General features: G+C 42.2%; 2 protein-coding genes and 1 long non-coding RNA gene across 4 annotated transcripts; 2 read left to right on the plus strand and 1 right to left on the minus strand.

Annotated features, from left to right (window-relative positions):
* Positions 1 to 2,300: 2,300 nt before the first annotated feature.
* LOC105914325 (MADS-box transcription factor 56) lies at positions 2,301 to 4,398 on the plus strand. 2 transcript variants are annotated; one of them, XM_012845708.3, is made up of 3 exons: positions 2,301 to 3,157; positions 3,893 to 3,906; positions 4,263 to 4,387. In XM_012845708.3, the coding sequence occupies exons 1-2, from the start codon at positions 2,916 to 2,918 to the stop codon at positions 3,903 to 3,905; spliced, it is 255 nt and encodes an 84-aa protein (XP_012701162.1). In that variant the 5' UTR covers positions 2,301 to 2,915; the 3' UTR covers position 3,906; positions 4,263 to 4,387. The 2 variants fall into 2 exon arrangements, with proteins under 2 accessions (XP_012701162.1, XP_012701161.1); XM_012845707.2 differs by lacking the exon at positions 3,893 to 3,906 and having other exon boundaries at positions 2,308 to 3,157; positions 4,263 to 4,398.
* Positions 3,952 to 5,595, minus strand: LOC101757832. Its single transcript, XR_002677349.1, has 2 exons — positions 5,163 to 5,595; positions 3,952 to 5,059 (listed from the first exon to the last, which is right to left on the minus strand). It is a non-coding gene; the product is annotated as an uncharacterized LOC101757832 (long non-coding RNA).
* Positions 5,596 to 8,469: 2,874 nt separating this feature from the next.
* On the plus strand, positions 8,470 to 14,760 carry LOC101758101 (nicotianamine aminotransferase B). Its single transcript, XM_004965376.4, has 7 exons — positions 8,470 to 10,348; positions 11,002 to 11,341; positions 11,432 to 11,650; positions 12,524 to 12,583; positions 13,685 to 13,840; positions 13,910 to 14,003; positions 14,394 to 14,760. The coding sequence occupies exons 1-7, from the start codon at positions 10,071 to 10,073 to the stop codon at positions 14,513 to 14,515; spliced, it is 1,269 nt and encodes a 422-aa protein (XP_004965433.1). The 5' UTR covers positions 8,470 to 10,070; the 3' UTR covers positions 14,516 to 14,760.
* Positions 14,761 to 14,902: the final 142 nt, after the last annotated feature.

Below are 14,902 nucleotides of genomic sequence, written 5' to 3' on the forward strand. Positions count from 1 at the left end.
CGCAGTTGTACAAGCACTTGGACATTACTTACCTTGCTTGTCACCACCACAAAGCCCATGTGGCTATGAGAACAGCCGCGGGGCTCTTTTCCCGCCTCTCCCGTTCCTTTAGGCTTTGTTGGCACCAGTTCCACCTTGTGATGTGAGAATGATGAAGAGAACACCCATGAGTCCATGACTGGAGCTAGGAATGGATTTGGATAATCTAAAATCCAATTGGATTATTTCATTTTCGACTTCCCTAGATTTGACCTTTTCTAGACATGAATGTCCATATTTTTCATATCCAAACTTAATATGGATATTGGATCGTATCGAGTAGGAATTTTCCCTAAGACTATTATGTAAGTGAGGAACTTCCTTGGACTTGCAGGGTTTTATCGGTATTTTGTGAGAGATTTCAGCACCATTGTTGAAGAAGGGTGTTTGTTTTCATTGCGGTTCAGCACAAGAGCAAGCTTTTGCAACATTAATAGAGAAGCTTACTTCAACACCATTGCTATACAACTTCCTGATCTTGGTAAGGCTTTTGAGCTATAATGTGATGCTAGTGGAGTTGGTATTGGTGATGTTTTGATGCAAAAAGGTAAACCCGTTGCTTACTTTGGTGAGAAATTGAACGAGCTTGTTTTGAATTATTCCACGTATGATAAACAACTATATGCTCTTGTTCGTTTATTAGAAACATGGCAACATTATTTATGATCTAAGGAATTTATTATTCATTTTTATCATGAATCGCTAAAGAACCTTAGCATGCAAAGTAAACTGAATCATAGACATGCTAAGTAGGTTAAATTTATTGAATCTCTGTCTTATATCATTAAACACAAGAAAGAGAAGGATAATATGATTGCTGATGCTTTGTCTCACCGCTATACCATGTTGTCTCAACTTGATTTTTGTATTTTTGGGCTTGAATCAAAGAGACAATATGAGTTTGATGTTGATTTTAAATATGTCCTATTAAATTGCAAAAAGGGATGCACATGGAAGCCATATGTGTTGAACGTTGCATTTTTGTTTAGAGCTAACCGTATATGCATTCCAGTTGGATCCGCTCGTATTTTGTTGTTGCAAGAGGCACATGGTGGAGGATTGATGGGTCATTTTGGTGCTAAGAAGATGGAGGGGAGGATGTTCTGGCCACACTCATTTTTTTTATCAAAGATGAGGTAAGATGTTGAGAGGTTTGTTACTCTGTTGCATTGCATATCAAAAAGTTAAGTCACACTTGAATCCGCATGGTTTATACAAGCCTCTTCCTATTTCTTCTATTCCTTTGGTGGATACCTTGTCATAAGAGTGATGATGATGTTCATACTGCTGACGTCTTCTTCAAATCTATTGTGTTTCGGATCTCAAAACTAATTTTTTAAGTCACTGTTGGCGTACTCTATAGAACAAATTGGGTACAAAGCTGTTGTTTTCTACAACATGTCACCAACAAAACTAATGGCCAAACTGAGGACATGAATATAACACTGTCTTTTTTTTCTCGAATACGCTAAAGAGCTACATATCATTGTATTAATAGTAGAGGAAATAGTCATACAGAGACCCAAAATGCTCGCGCGTGCACCCACTCACTGACTGAAATTAATGACCTATTACTGAGAAGAAAGACTTGACCAAGAAACCTCTAACCATCACCTCAAGCTGTGCGCCAGGGTAGTCCCCTAGCACCAGCCATATACCATAAAAGAGCTTCCTCCCGAGCTAGGTTCAAAGCCGTAGACAATCTAGGTGTAGCTCCATTGAAAATATGCTTCCAGATGGTCCAGACGCCAAGGATGATGAGGGAATTTAGTCCCTTTTGCTCGTCGCCACTTACTATCTGACCTGCCTTGTCCCACTAGGCATCAAAGGAGGAATCAACTGGCTGCGAAGCAAGCGATGCAGATCGATGCTATGCAGGATGTCATACCAGAATTGTCTTGCAAACACACATCCAATGAGGAGGTGCCGGATGTTCTCCTCCTCCTGATCACATAGCAAACACCAGTCCGAGTGAGGAAGACCTCGCCGGGCCAACCTGTCTGTTGTCCAGCAGTGATTGTGAGTGACCAGCCACATGAAGAAACGACATTTAGGGGGTGCCCAAGATTTCCAGATACGATCATATGGAGCAAAACCGAGGGCTCCCTCAAAAAGCGCACCATAGGTGGATTTAGTTGTATATTCCCGTGATTCTAAGGGCCTGTTTGGTATGGCTTCACTCCACAACTCCAGCAACTCCAGCAAAAAATTCAGCCAAACATCCCAGCTTCAAAACTCCATGGAGTTGCCCACTCCATGGAGCTGTAGTGCCAATAGGGGTGGAGTTTTGGAGCACCTCTTTGGCAGCTCCAAAACCTCCTATTTTGAACCTTCTCATAGAGTTGGTGGGTAATTACCCACCAATACCACTCGTTACAGGAAAAAAAATGCTTCATTCTTTTCCTCCGAGACTCCGCCGCGCCTCTTCTGCCCCGCCGCTAGTGCTTCTCTTGGTCGCGCGCCTCCGCCGCACCAGCGCCACCCGTCGATGTGGCCCCTCCCTCCCTCACACCGCCGACTGCCATGGCCCCTTCCTCCCCGTAGGACGCACCGCTGTCCCCACCCCTAAGGCCGCTGACGCCACCTCAAGGCCACCTGCCTCCACCGTCGGACCAGGCTGAAGCCGGGCGGTGGGGAATGAGGGCGGGCGGCGGGGAGGTGGCAGCATCGCAGGGGAGCCAAGAGGCATAGCGGCCTCGAGGCAACTGGCGGGGAGCGAACCCCAAGTCCCCAAGACCAAGATTTGCTCCGATCCTCTCTTTATATCCTCCCCTGAGGCCCTGATCTGCTGTGCCTCTCCCTCTCAGGAGTGAAGTGACAGCGAGCTCGAGCTCATTGCGAGGTTGGTATGGGTTGGCGTTGTTGGGACGAAAGGAATGGAGCGGCGGGTGGAGCTTGACCTGCTGCAGCAGGAGAAGAAGGGGACGAAGAGGAAGCGCGAGCGGGTGGAGCTACGGCGGATCGAGGACCGGACCAGCCGGCAGGTGCGCTTCTCCAAGCAGCGGAACGGGCTGTTCAAGAAAGCCTACAAGCTCTCCGTGCTCTGCAACGCACAGGTCGCGCTCGTCATCTTCTCCCCCGCCGGCCGCCTCCATGAGTTCACCTCCGCCGACTCCAGGTGACGATGCTGATTCGCTCCACGCCTCTCTCGCGTAATCATCGATGAGGTGCGGGTCCTGTTGATCTTCGTACTATTTAAACAGTTGTCCCTGGCCCCGACTATAGGTTACCAATTGATATACTTGGTGAGCTCTGAACTTAGTAAGTACTAAGTAGAACATCTCTTAACATATTCTTAAACCGCAACAGAAGAAGATGGCAAGTGTTTAGCATGGTTATTAAGGGATTTAATGACAGCTATTGTCCAAATGTAGGGATTGCTGGTGCTTTTGCATATGCAGACAATCTTCTAGCTGCTGCACCTGTAGAACAGTTGGGACTGCTTCTTTTGTTCCAAGTCTGCATATCCTAAGCAGACTGCTTTTGGAGTTCAGATCATCTGTTTGAATTCATGATGATCACATTTTATCAGAGAATTATATTCTTTTCTACAAGAGCATCTGCAAGTTAACTCGTGGACCACATAAATATTACTGTTTTCGAGGGCATTATTACAGCATTTCAGTCAACCCAAATTATCAATTATTTTTGCAGACATCCATGCGTTTTCATTCTTGGTATCAGCAACATAACGATTTAACTCAGCACTCCTGATTGTATCTTTTTATTAGGAACCCAATTGTATCATTATTAAAGATAAAAATAAGGAATTGATATATTCTAAGTCCTCTTTCTGTTTAACTATGACTTGGTATTTTTGTAATGTTGGCCTTGCTGCATTCTTTCTCTGCAGACTACAAGAGTGAGGTTCGTCTTTTATAATGAGGCCCTGGTTCGTACCTTGTACTTTTCTTAGGAGTAAAATAAATATTTGAAAGCATGCCAGTCAACTCATGATGAGAATACATGCACAGAACGTTTTTGTGGATATAAAAAATAGATGAACCAAGTTGTGTAACCTCCTCTGTTGTGTTAAGGGGCTTCTCCCAATGCTGCCCTTCACAGGGTGGTGTGGCACCGCATGGCTTCTACTTCACAACTTCTTTATCCTTGATTGGGCGTCAGAGCTCCTGCATTTTTGTTTAAAAAGTAGATGATGAGAATTTTATTACTTAAACTCAATCTTTGCATTTGAAATGATGAACATGCCTATTTTTTCATAGCATTCATTCATAACGGCGTCGTGGGGGTGGTGGTCGACGGAGAGGCTCATGATGGTGGGGCTCGTGGCTTCTCTGCGGGGAGGCCATGGCTCGTTCATTTCCTCTTCGGGTCCATCACCATGGCAAGCTGGAGCCGTGGGTGCGGCCACGCCGGCTTGGGGAAGGAGAACGAGCGGTCGCTCGAAGATGAGGGCCGAGGCGCTGCCCATCCCTACCACGCGCAGGTGCGCTTGCGAGGTACGCTCCAATCGATCTAGCAGACCTAGGGATACACACCATTCCTGAACATCACAAATTCTAGCGGACCCAGGGATACACACCATTCCTAAACATCACAAATTCTGTAGCAACTCACCTCCTATCATTGTGTAAGTCAAATAATTTGCCACCGTATATCTCAAAGAAGCTGACAAATAATTGAAACCCTTAGTTGCGGTATGTATGGTGCATTAATCTCAAGATATCTTGAGAGGCCTTAAGAAGGAAGGGGTCTCATGGTGTAGGTCTTTCCACTACCTGAGTGGGATGTATCTAGAATAGATGGGACATATACCTGTTTGTCCATAAGTAAACAAGTTTCTTTTGTTCTATTAAAAATTATTGGAACAACAGGTTCTACTGTTTCGCGATAAACCTGTAAGTCGAAGGAAGACAGTGTCTGGGAATGAATTTACAGTACTTTAAACATTGATGAAAAAGGTTATGCAATTTGTGCCCACCTCACCATTTGAAACATCTTCATCTAACACAACATCAAATACAAACTCATGCTTTTCAACATACTCAATAAGATCAACCTGCGAAATGATGTGCTAGACATTTATGTATTGAGCGAAAACTGCTAGAAATTCTTAGGAATAGAGGCAATAGATACTGCAGATAGAAGAAAAACAAGCAAACCTTAAGTTTAGTCTCATGGACAGAATGAGCGGTGAGAAGATAAGGCTCAGCGGATGGCCGGACAGGAGAGCTTTCACATGCCGTGAAGCTGCCAGCCTAGCCCCACACTCTCCTTCCCAGCGATCGATGCACAGCGTATGAAGCAGACAGAGCTATGAGCTCCGTGTGCCCTTCTCCCTTCCACGCGTCGTTGGTGGGCCTGCCAGCACTTGCTGGTAGGGCTGATCACTATGTGCACGCTATTGTGTGCATGCGGTCGGATGGCAGCAGCAAAGAAAGACTCGTACAAGCAATGTCCGCTGGACAAGGCCCATGGCTATACGTACATCTGCATTGTGCAAGCAACAACAAAGCCCGGCCTGCTTTTGAGCCCAGATGCGTGCATATTTGGTGGCGTAAGTAATAATTATTTCGATTTGGGTGTGAACAAGAGTGAGTTTATCCATACCCTTCCCAATGGTAGGCCCTCAACTATTCATGAAACATAGTTTAACAGTTGCAGCAAACTAATGTGAACTGGTTAATTTACTATTTTTTCCATTTTGTATGCAAACGATGCTTTAAAATTTATAAACACGTGAATGATTTCGGCCAAAAATATCTTTTTTTTCAAAATCGACCATCATGCGTCGTAAGCTAATTTTGTTTCTTTTTCAGAAATCTAAAACCCAGATTGACTAACGTGATTATTATGGAATTATGATGCATGATCCATTGTTGGTGCTATTGCCGTGATTTGTGGAGAGGGAATTTAGATCGACGGTAAGCCTTCGTTCTTAAATATGACACCATTGACTTTCTATGTTCATCTGACTGTTTGTCTTTTGACAATTGTGTTTCCAAACAGATAAACCTACAGGTTAAATCTAATATACTTCTTATTATAGATGTAATGATACTTATTTTATTTTATTTAACTAATTCACTTAAAAAATGTTGTTAGTTAAAGTTTGAAAAAGTCAACAGTATCATATATTTAAGAACGGAAGGCAAAAATGAGAATGCCAGTGTACAAAGAATTACATAGATCAATGCAAAGCTTTTGATAGATTTATCATGAAAAGTGCTTTCGTATAATATTTAATCATCACTATTTGAAAACATCGCATGCTTATAGAAAATAAATTGCACATATGAATTATCAAATTGTGCGTGCACAGTCATATGTACTCCATTCAGCGTATTTTGCTATGGAAGTAGGCCAAGTGAGCTGCCGTTTATGTCACTAGAAATATATTTGAGAAGACGGAGTACCAAAATGCAAAAATTGTTGTTCTAAGCCCTTTCTCAACGCCTCCGCACCACATGAAAAATATGATAGTTGGTAACGGATGGAGATCCCAATGAGAACGCAAGGAGAACGCGAGCGGCGGGCGTACCGGCCGGCGTAGGCTGCAGGCGCGCAGCTGCGCCCAATGATCGACGAAGGCGCTGTCCGCACACCATGGCTCCACGCGCCGGGTGCCGGCGTGGATACGTCATCGTGCATGTACAAATTCTGATATCTGAGCGAAGCAGCCAAAGGGCGTCTGGATATGCTAAAATAATTAGAATCCATCTAAAATAATAATCAGAATTGGTTTCGAACGAATTGGATTGTACCAGTATTTTAAGAGTCTATTTCCTCTCAGCCAGCTTCTCTGGGAGTAGTTGCCGCTTGCCTAGCTGCTTGACTGTTCAATTGTTTTTAAGACAGAGTCACTGCCGTATGGAATAGGGGAGGACTTGTAATTGTGTTTATAAGTCTGGTTTATTTATCTGAAATCCTGAATGACCCGTTTGACACAGATGTACTCCCTCCATCCTGAAATACAACACATCATACAGAGTTTAGAACATATTAGTAGAGTAGCAAAAGACGTATATACCCTGAGTTAATGATAGTTGCAGATAGAATAGAACTTATTTTTATAATAATCCACCAATCATTCATCCTTATCTTGTTAATTATAGAAAGAATTAAATGGTAATGATCCAAATGTGCCTACAATACCTTGTATTTGAGGGTAAATTTTGAACTCTTGTATGCCTTGTATTACAAGACGGAGGGAGTATCATGTAGTCCCTCCATCCCCAAAAGAATGATGTTTTGGCATCATGTAGTCCCTCCATCCCGAAAAGAATGATGTTTTGGCCTTCAAAATTTATCCCAAAAAGAATGATATTCTAGGATTTAAATTTTATGCACGTATAATTTGGCTCGTTGATCTCATGCATGCATGATTAAATGGAAACATATTTTCTCATTTTCTATATGCAAACTGAAATAACTAAGGGTACATGTGCCTTGATATGTCTGGAAAATCCAAAAAATCATTCTGACAATCCATAAAATCATTCTTTTTAGGACAGAGGGAGTATGTGACAATAGAAGTGAAGAGTTAAGATAGAAGAGGGTTGTTGGTGGTAAAAAAGAGTCCGAACAGTAGAGGGTTGCTTTTGGGTAAGGCACTTGTCCAGAAGAGCTTGTAAGGAACTGAGTGGCTTGAATGTTGTATCTTGGTCGAACCATGTGCCACTTTATTTATATCCTCAGGGAGCAGGACCTTTTCGTGCAAAAGGCCTACATGCCCTCGATAAAGCGCCCGTGGGTTCGGGCCTGGCGTGAGGACACCCCCAGGGTAGCAAGGTCAACAACCCCCCCTCGAAGTACGGAGACCCTCCGTACTTAGGGCTAATGTGGTAGCTTCGTCCGGAGACCTTCTGTGTTTAGGGCTAACATGGCAGCTTTGTACTAGGAGATCACGCGGGACGCCCGTTACGTACCGAGATCATGTGTGGGGTGGACCTTTGCTCCCTAGGCGACCGCGGGGGGTGGAGCCTTGTTCTTCACCCCCACACTTCTGGAAACATATGACCCCCGAACGGGAGTGAGGCTCTCGAGGGCCCTCCTCTGGACCCGGAAGGGCGCCGAGCCTTCCGAAGGGGTCCCGTCCTTCCGATAGGGCGACCTACCGTGACAGCGTGCGTGGGGCATCAAGGGCTTCTAGCTAGTAGGGGGACTTCGGAGGGACCCCGCTGATCCTGGAGGACCTCCAGAACCCATGGTCCTATGGGTTCCCTCGGGCCGCGACCCATGGCCGATTCCCCAACAAAGGTATAAGAAATTCACATTATCATTGGTAGAGGATCATGCATCCAGATATATAAATCACATTATGTGTATGGATGATAAAGAACATGTACGAGACATTCATATTGATAGGCATTTTTGGATCAGATTCAAAACGTACGGACATACACGAGCGGGGATGGATAAGATCATACTCCCGCCGTTTCAAATGGTAGGTTGTTTTAGCTTTTTTTTTAAGTTCATAGATATTATTATGCATCTGAGCATAGACGATATCTAAGTGCATAACAAAAATTATGCACTTAGAGAATCTCCAGTTGTCTCCCAATATGTTTCCTAATAATTACTCGCTCCATTCTCTTTTGATAGTACTATTTTCTCATACCGCAGTGACCAAGAAAAACAATCCTACCTATCATCCTACTTATCATCCATTTAATCATATTATTAATTAGTCCTCGTAAACAAGCAAATCATTAGAGCCTATATTTCTTGATGCCCATGTAGCCAATCTCGGTTGGAAGAACGAAGAGTCACGCATCAGACCGAAGACAACCATTAACTGGATGGATAGTTGGACTGAAATAAGACGATCAAAAGAGAATCTTTCAGATTTGAAAATATGCCTATCAAAAGCGAACAGATGGAGTACTTAATAAGGATATCTCAATATCACTTTTACCGTTATCGGAAGAGTTGCTTTTATAGTCTTCCAATAATCTCAGCCCAATCCAACTATTGTATTGGAAGAGTCACAACTACTCCTTTATTTAAGAAGAATTATAGTGAATTATTGGGTTGTCTTAATACTTATCGGGAAAGTTAAAAGGAAGACTGTTGGACCCAGGAAATCTTTACCTATTATTAAAGCAAGTAACGTCTCTGTCTGGATTTTTCGTCCGTCGTGGTCATTTTGCAAAAAAAACCCTGACGTTTCGTGAAATCAACCCGCAGTCCACTTTTGAAGAGACGGGGGGCTCGGTTGCTAAAAAGTGCAAAGGGAGGGTGTTAAAGGTGAAACGAGTAACGTCTCCGCCACGTCCGTCATCCTATTTTTCAGAAAAACCCCTGAAGTTTTTAGAAATCAACCCGCAGTCCATATTGTAAAGAGAAAGGGGTTCGGGTGATAAAAGGAGAGAAGAGGGGGAGGTTCCTCGAAATAGTGGCAGCATCAGTCCCCACCCGATTACTGCGTCAGCCACCAAGAAATCGCTAGGTGCACCCGGTAAGTGCACACGTCTTTTTACCTAAAGCCCTTCCCTTGTCCCAAAAATTCCTCAAAAATTCTCAAAAATACTAAATAATATCCTATGCCTGTCCACGGCTTTCTTTTCTATTTTTCATCTCATATGAGCTCTATTTTTCTGTATCACTGGAGCAACGTGTGAGCGGGTCCATATCCAACCGCGCGGAGACCGCACACGCAACAAACTGCCGGAGCAACGTGATAAAAATGTTACGCAACATGATAAAAAATATGGTGCGCTATATGACACGATAAAAAACATTGTCGCTAAGTAACGTCGTTTCGCCGTAGCAACGCACGGTCATCTTGCTAGTAAGAATAAGAAAGAAAAGGAAACGTGGGCATACGCGTCGCAGTAAACTTGAGGGAAAAGGCGGCCGGTCAATTCATCGCTCGTTGCGAGTCAAACACTCTCACTCGACTGTCGACACTCGTTGCCAGTCAAACACGATCTCTAGACGAATTGGATTTCCGAGCTAACACAGAAGCAAAGCTTCCGAACAAAGTGACACATTGGCCAAGCTTGCATTAACAACTCGATCAATCAGACAAATCACTCATCCAGATCCAGTCTACCTGCCGCGGAGCGATGGAGGGTGACCGGAGCAGCAGGAGATGGCTCTTCGTGTCGCCGAACCCGGCCGTCGCGGCAGCCGGGGAGCGGAGCGTACAGCCGTACCTCCTTGACATCCACGGCTGCCTGGACGAGCGCGGCCCGCGGCCCGTGATCCCGCTCAGCATCGGGGACCCCTCCTCGGCCCCCTCTTACCGCACCGCTCCCGAGGCGGTGGAGGCCGTCGCCACCGCCCTCCGCTCCGGTCAGTTCGACGGCTACCCATCCCGCGACACAAAATTCTCAGCTTGCCGGTCAGTGCTCATCCCCCTTGTTCGTCTCGCTACTGTTACAGTCTTGGAGCTATAATGGCGCTTGAATGTCTCCGAAATATATATATAAAAGAATTACATAGATTGATAGTGTATTATAGCTTTTGCTAGATTCATTACATTCATGTAATATTTAATCATCATTATGTGAAATGCCATATTCTTATAGAAATTACTGGTCCAAGTATCATTGTGTAGACTATGCCAATGCTCTAAGCAATGTGCCACTAATGAGTAATGACTACAAATATCGGTATAATATATTGTTTTTGGGCGCCACACTGTATGAGCTTGGAAAACAGCAAAGATGTATCCAGCAGTTACATTAACAGGGTCCTCATGAGGGCAGCTTTAATAACCACTAGCATTTATTTCAACATATTTGTAAAATCTACTAAATTATAATCTTACAAAATACGTTCTGAGAAACAATCTGCACATATAATTTTCATAAGAGTTGCTGCTGTCTTGGTTCCTTGTCCACCTTGTTCACACATATGAACCAGTTCATGAGAAACGTATTGTCTCATAACAGCATACTGAATTCTTCATCTACATATAATAATTTGTTAAATCTTGTATGTACACGTAAGACATATTTCTTTTGTCAATACTTACTTTCTGCTTAAATCCAGAGCTGTTGCAGAGTACCTATCCTGTGGTCTCCCTTACAAGCTTTCCCCTGATGATGTTCTGCTCACTTCTGGATGCACCCAAGCAATCGAGACTGTGATGTCTGTTTTTGGCCAACCAGGTGTCAATATATTGCTCCCAAGGCCTGGTTACCCAAAACATGAAGCGCACGCTGTGATTCATAACATGGAAGTACGCCATTATGATCTTGTTCCGGAGAGAGGTTGGGAAGTTGACTTGGAAGCTGTTGAAGCTCTTGCAGATGAGAATACTGTTGCAATACTGATTATTAATCCCAATAACCCTTGTGGCTCTGTGTATAACTATGAGCATTTGTCCAAGGTTAGTAAGGTGTTTTATACAATGCTGGTTGCTAGGTAGCCTTACATTATTCGTGTAATTATGCTTATTATGTGCCTGTATCTGACTTAGATTGCAGATACAGCAAACAAGCTCGGTATGTTAGTCATCTCAGATGAGGTCTATGGGAACCTTGTCTATGGTAGCACTCCTTTTGTGCCAATGGGTGTTTTTGGGGAGACTGTTCCAATACTCACTCTTGGAGCTATATCAAAGAGATGGGCTGTACCTGGCTGGAGATTTGGCTGGATAGCAATTTGTGACCCAAAATGTATTCTGAAAGAAACCAAGGTGATTTTTCACAATCATTTATGCATCTTTTTTGTCTTAAAACTTTGTCAGTGGCACTGGTGGCCTGACGTGGTACAGTTATTTTTCAGTTCAGGTTTCTGTGTTTAGAGAATTCATATTTTTCATATGACATTTATTTGCTACTGGAACGTGAGATGTGAGTTGTGAGGACCTCTTAGTCTACTCTGCTTGTTCTTCTGATCTAGAAGTTACCATTGTAATTAGTTTCCCTATGTGAAAAGGAACCTTAATTGTTCAGATATATTCAATATTTTGAATGCAGCAAGGATTCAGATATATGTTAAAAGATATATTCTACATATAGATGTGTAAAGAATTGCACATTTGTATGTTTTATAATTTGAATTGTTTAGATATATTCAATACTTTGGATGCAACGACGATTACAGATATAGGTTATTAGATGCATTCAACACCACAGATGAGCAAAGGATTGCACATATGTATGCCGTGGCAAAATTTCTTTATGCAAATCACTGCACATGTTGAGATAGTTACAAAAAGGCTCAAAGATAACTCAAAGACATGCTTACAGTAGAGGCATGAGGGAGTTGCAAGCCAGAGTTAGAAAAGATCATATCTATCATGTTAGTGGTTGGCAATATGGTAAAAATAAAACCCCAAGAGCTCTTAGTGTAGTTGTCTTACCCCATTTTTCGGTTGTGGATACATATTGTGTTGACAGTGGTTGATGTGTCAGTAACATGCCTATTTTGGAGATAGCGCAAGCTTATCTGCGCAGAAGCTTTTGTGTTGTTCCTAGAATTAATTTTCTTTGTGATATTGTTGTTTCCATGTGACTCAAGGAATATCTTTGCTAACTATTTGTACTAAATTGAACTGTAATTCTAGGTTTCTAATTCACTGAGAAGCTTCAGAATGCTAACAGGAGATCCTGCAACATTTGTTCTGGTTAGTCTTTGGGTTACCAATATTGAATTCAGCTAGATGATCTTGAGAGAGCTGTTTTTTCTGTTGCTTGGCTCTAGCAATATATTCTATAGATATGCAAGTTGGTAGACCGGAATTTTTTTTTTATTTTGAAACAGCAAGACTATACTAAGAATTTTTTATTTTATCATTTATCTCTTCTTAGAATCTTTTTAGAGGGGTTTTGTTTTTATTTCACTTCTTCACACTTGTGTCAAGCGAATTTGACGATTTTAGGCCACCGTTTGGTTCATGACTAGTATAATTGTATGCACCTGACTTTCTTATTACTTTGTTACATCTATCACAGTCACATGCTGTTTCCTACATTTTACCAACTTTGGTAGTCAATTTGGCCTACACAAATGTGGGCTCATCATACTTTGGCAAGGAAAAAGAGAAGCTTCCACAGAAATTTGTTGCATTGTACTAAACTTTCTTTTAGGAACTGAGCTTAGATCAGTGTGGTGCGAGTGTGCACCCCAATTGACAAGGTTTAGGTCCAATTCTGCTCAAAGTTGGGTGCTTTCTTCTTCTAAACGGCTTACTTACCAAGTTTCTGCTAAGTTACCAGAACAAATTTGTATATCTGCCACTGACATCTCAACTTATTTTTCGATTTCCATTCTTGGCTTGATGCCTTAGGCATCTGAATTCTGTGCCCAGGTTTTACTTCTTCAGCAAGTTCATATTCTGACTAAAGCATTCTTATGAACCCTTTTCTGTAGGTTTCAGTAGTCACTGTGGTGTGTATAGTATTGGCATGATTATTTCGATGTATTGAAAATATTTCATTGTCTATGTTGTGTGGAAGATTTACCCATTATAAATTAATATTATGAAAATTATATTTCACCCCTTTGGTCATGCCTCACAATAAAATATGACGTAGTACACTACCTGCTAGGCCTTGGATGGTGTGACAAGGAGCCTTGTGTAATGTATGACGTTGTAGTGTTGTCCTGCCAAGCAATACTTGTTAGCGTGGCAAAAAAATATTATTTACAAACATATCAGGTGATTATTTTAAAAATAGTTAGTTTATAACAGGTTAAAAATTAAATTTTTTCATCAATTCATCAGGGAGCTATTCCTCATATTATGAAGAAAACAAATGATGAATTCTTTAGCAAGATTATCAAGTTGTTAAAGGAGGCTGCAGAAATATGCTACAACGAAATAAAGGAAATCAAGTGTATTACCTGTCCCCGGAAACCAGAGGGGTCATTTTTTATGATGGTAAGACAAACAGAACATACTTTTTACATTGCTTGAAAGAAACTAGGCTTCTGACAACCTATTCTGCAGGTGAAACTAGAGATATCACGGTTGTCCGACATTAGTGACGACTTGGATTTCTGCAGAAAGTTGGCAAAGGAGGAATCAGTCATTGTATTGCCTGGTATGTGGTAGAAGGGCTAATAGTTTTTCTACATCAAACATCAAATACATGCATATTTGCAGCATATATTGTGTAGACTGTAGAGCTGCATATTTATGCCACTCATCAGAGAATGTTATAAAAAGAATGACAGTCAGTACTTGATTGATCACTCACCATCTGCTTTTAGTGGTTATATATAGCCTAATCAGCACATTATAGGCCTATGTAACTGACTGGTGGTAGAGCACTGCTAGCAAAAAGTATGCGTAAAATGACTGGCATTAATTTATTTGAGAGAGGCTCCAAAATGACATACTCTCATTTTTAACTAAAAAAAAAGGCAAGTGCACCGTTCTGTACTATATGTGCACCCCAAACACTAACAAGAAATTCTGACTGATTTTGCAGGGACTGCCTTAGGCATGGAAAACTGGTTGCGCATCACCTTTGCTTCGGAACCACCAAAACTGAAGCAAGGCCTTGGAAGGTTTAAGTCCTTTTGCCAGAGGCATGAGTCACAGGTCAACTAGGGATATTGGCGCGCTCCGCCGTGCTAGTATAGCAGGCGCGTGGAAATAAATAAATGAGCGTAGACGTGAAGGTATTTTGCAGCTATATAGAGACGATGGGTTGTTGTCTTGTCACACTTCATATTTTTACTGTAAGTATGGTTTAACTTGAAAAATAGAAATGAACATTTGCTGGTACATTAATCATTCCATTGGAAGAGTAATGATTAAGATACATGTGATACAGAAAAAAGTACGCAATAATATTTATGAACGCCTCCCTCCTTCATCACAATATCTTTTGGGATAAAAACCAATCTGCTGACAGCCAGACATAGAAAACAGAACAAAGGATTTCATTCCAGGACAACAACTCAAACGTTGAGCACACAAAAGAGTTATAGTGAT

Source organism: Setaria italica, chromosome IV, assembly GCF_000263155.2.
Source record: "Setaria italica strain Yugu1 chromosome IV, Setaria_italica_v2.0, whole genome shotgun sequence".
NCBI classification, from domain to species: Eukaryota; Viridiplantae; Streptophyta; class Magnoliopsida; order Poales; family Poaceae; genus Setaria; species Setaria italica.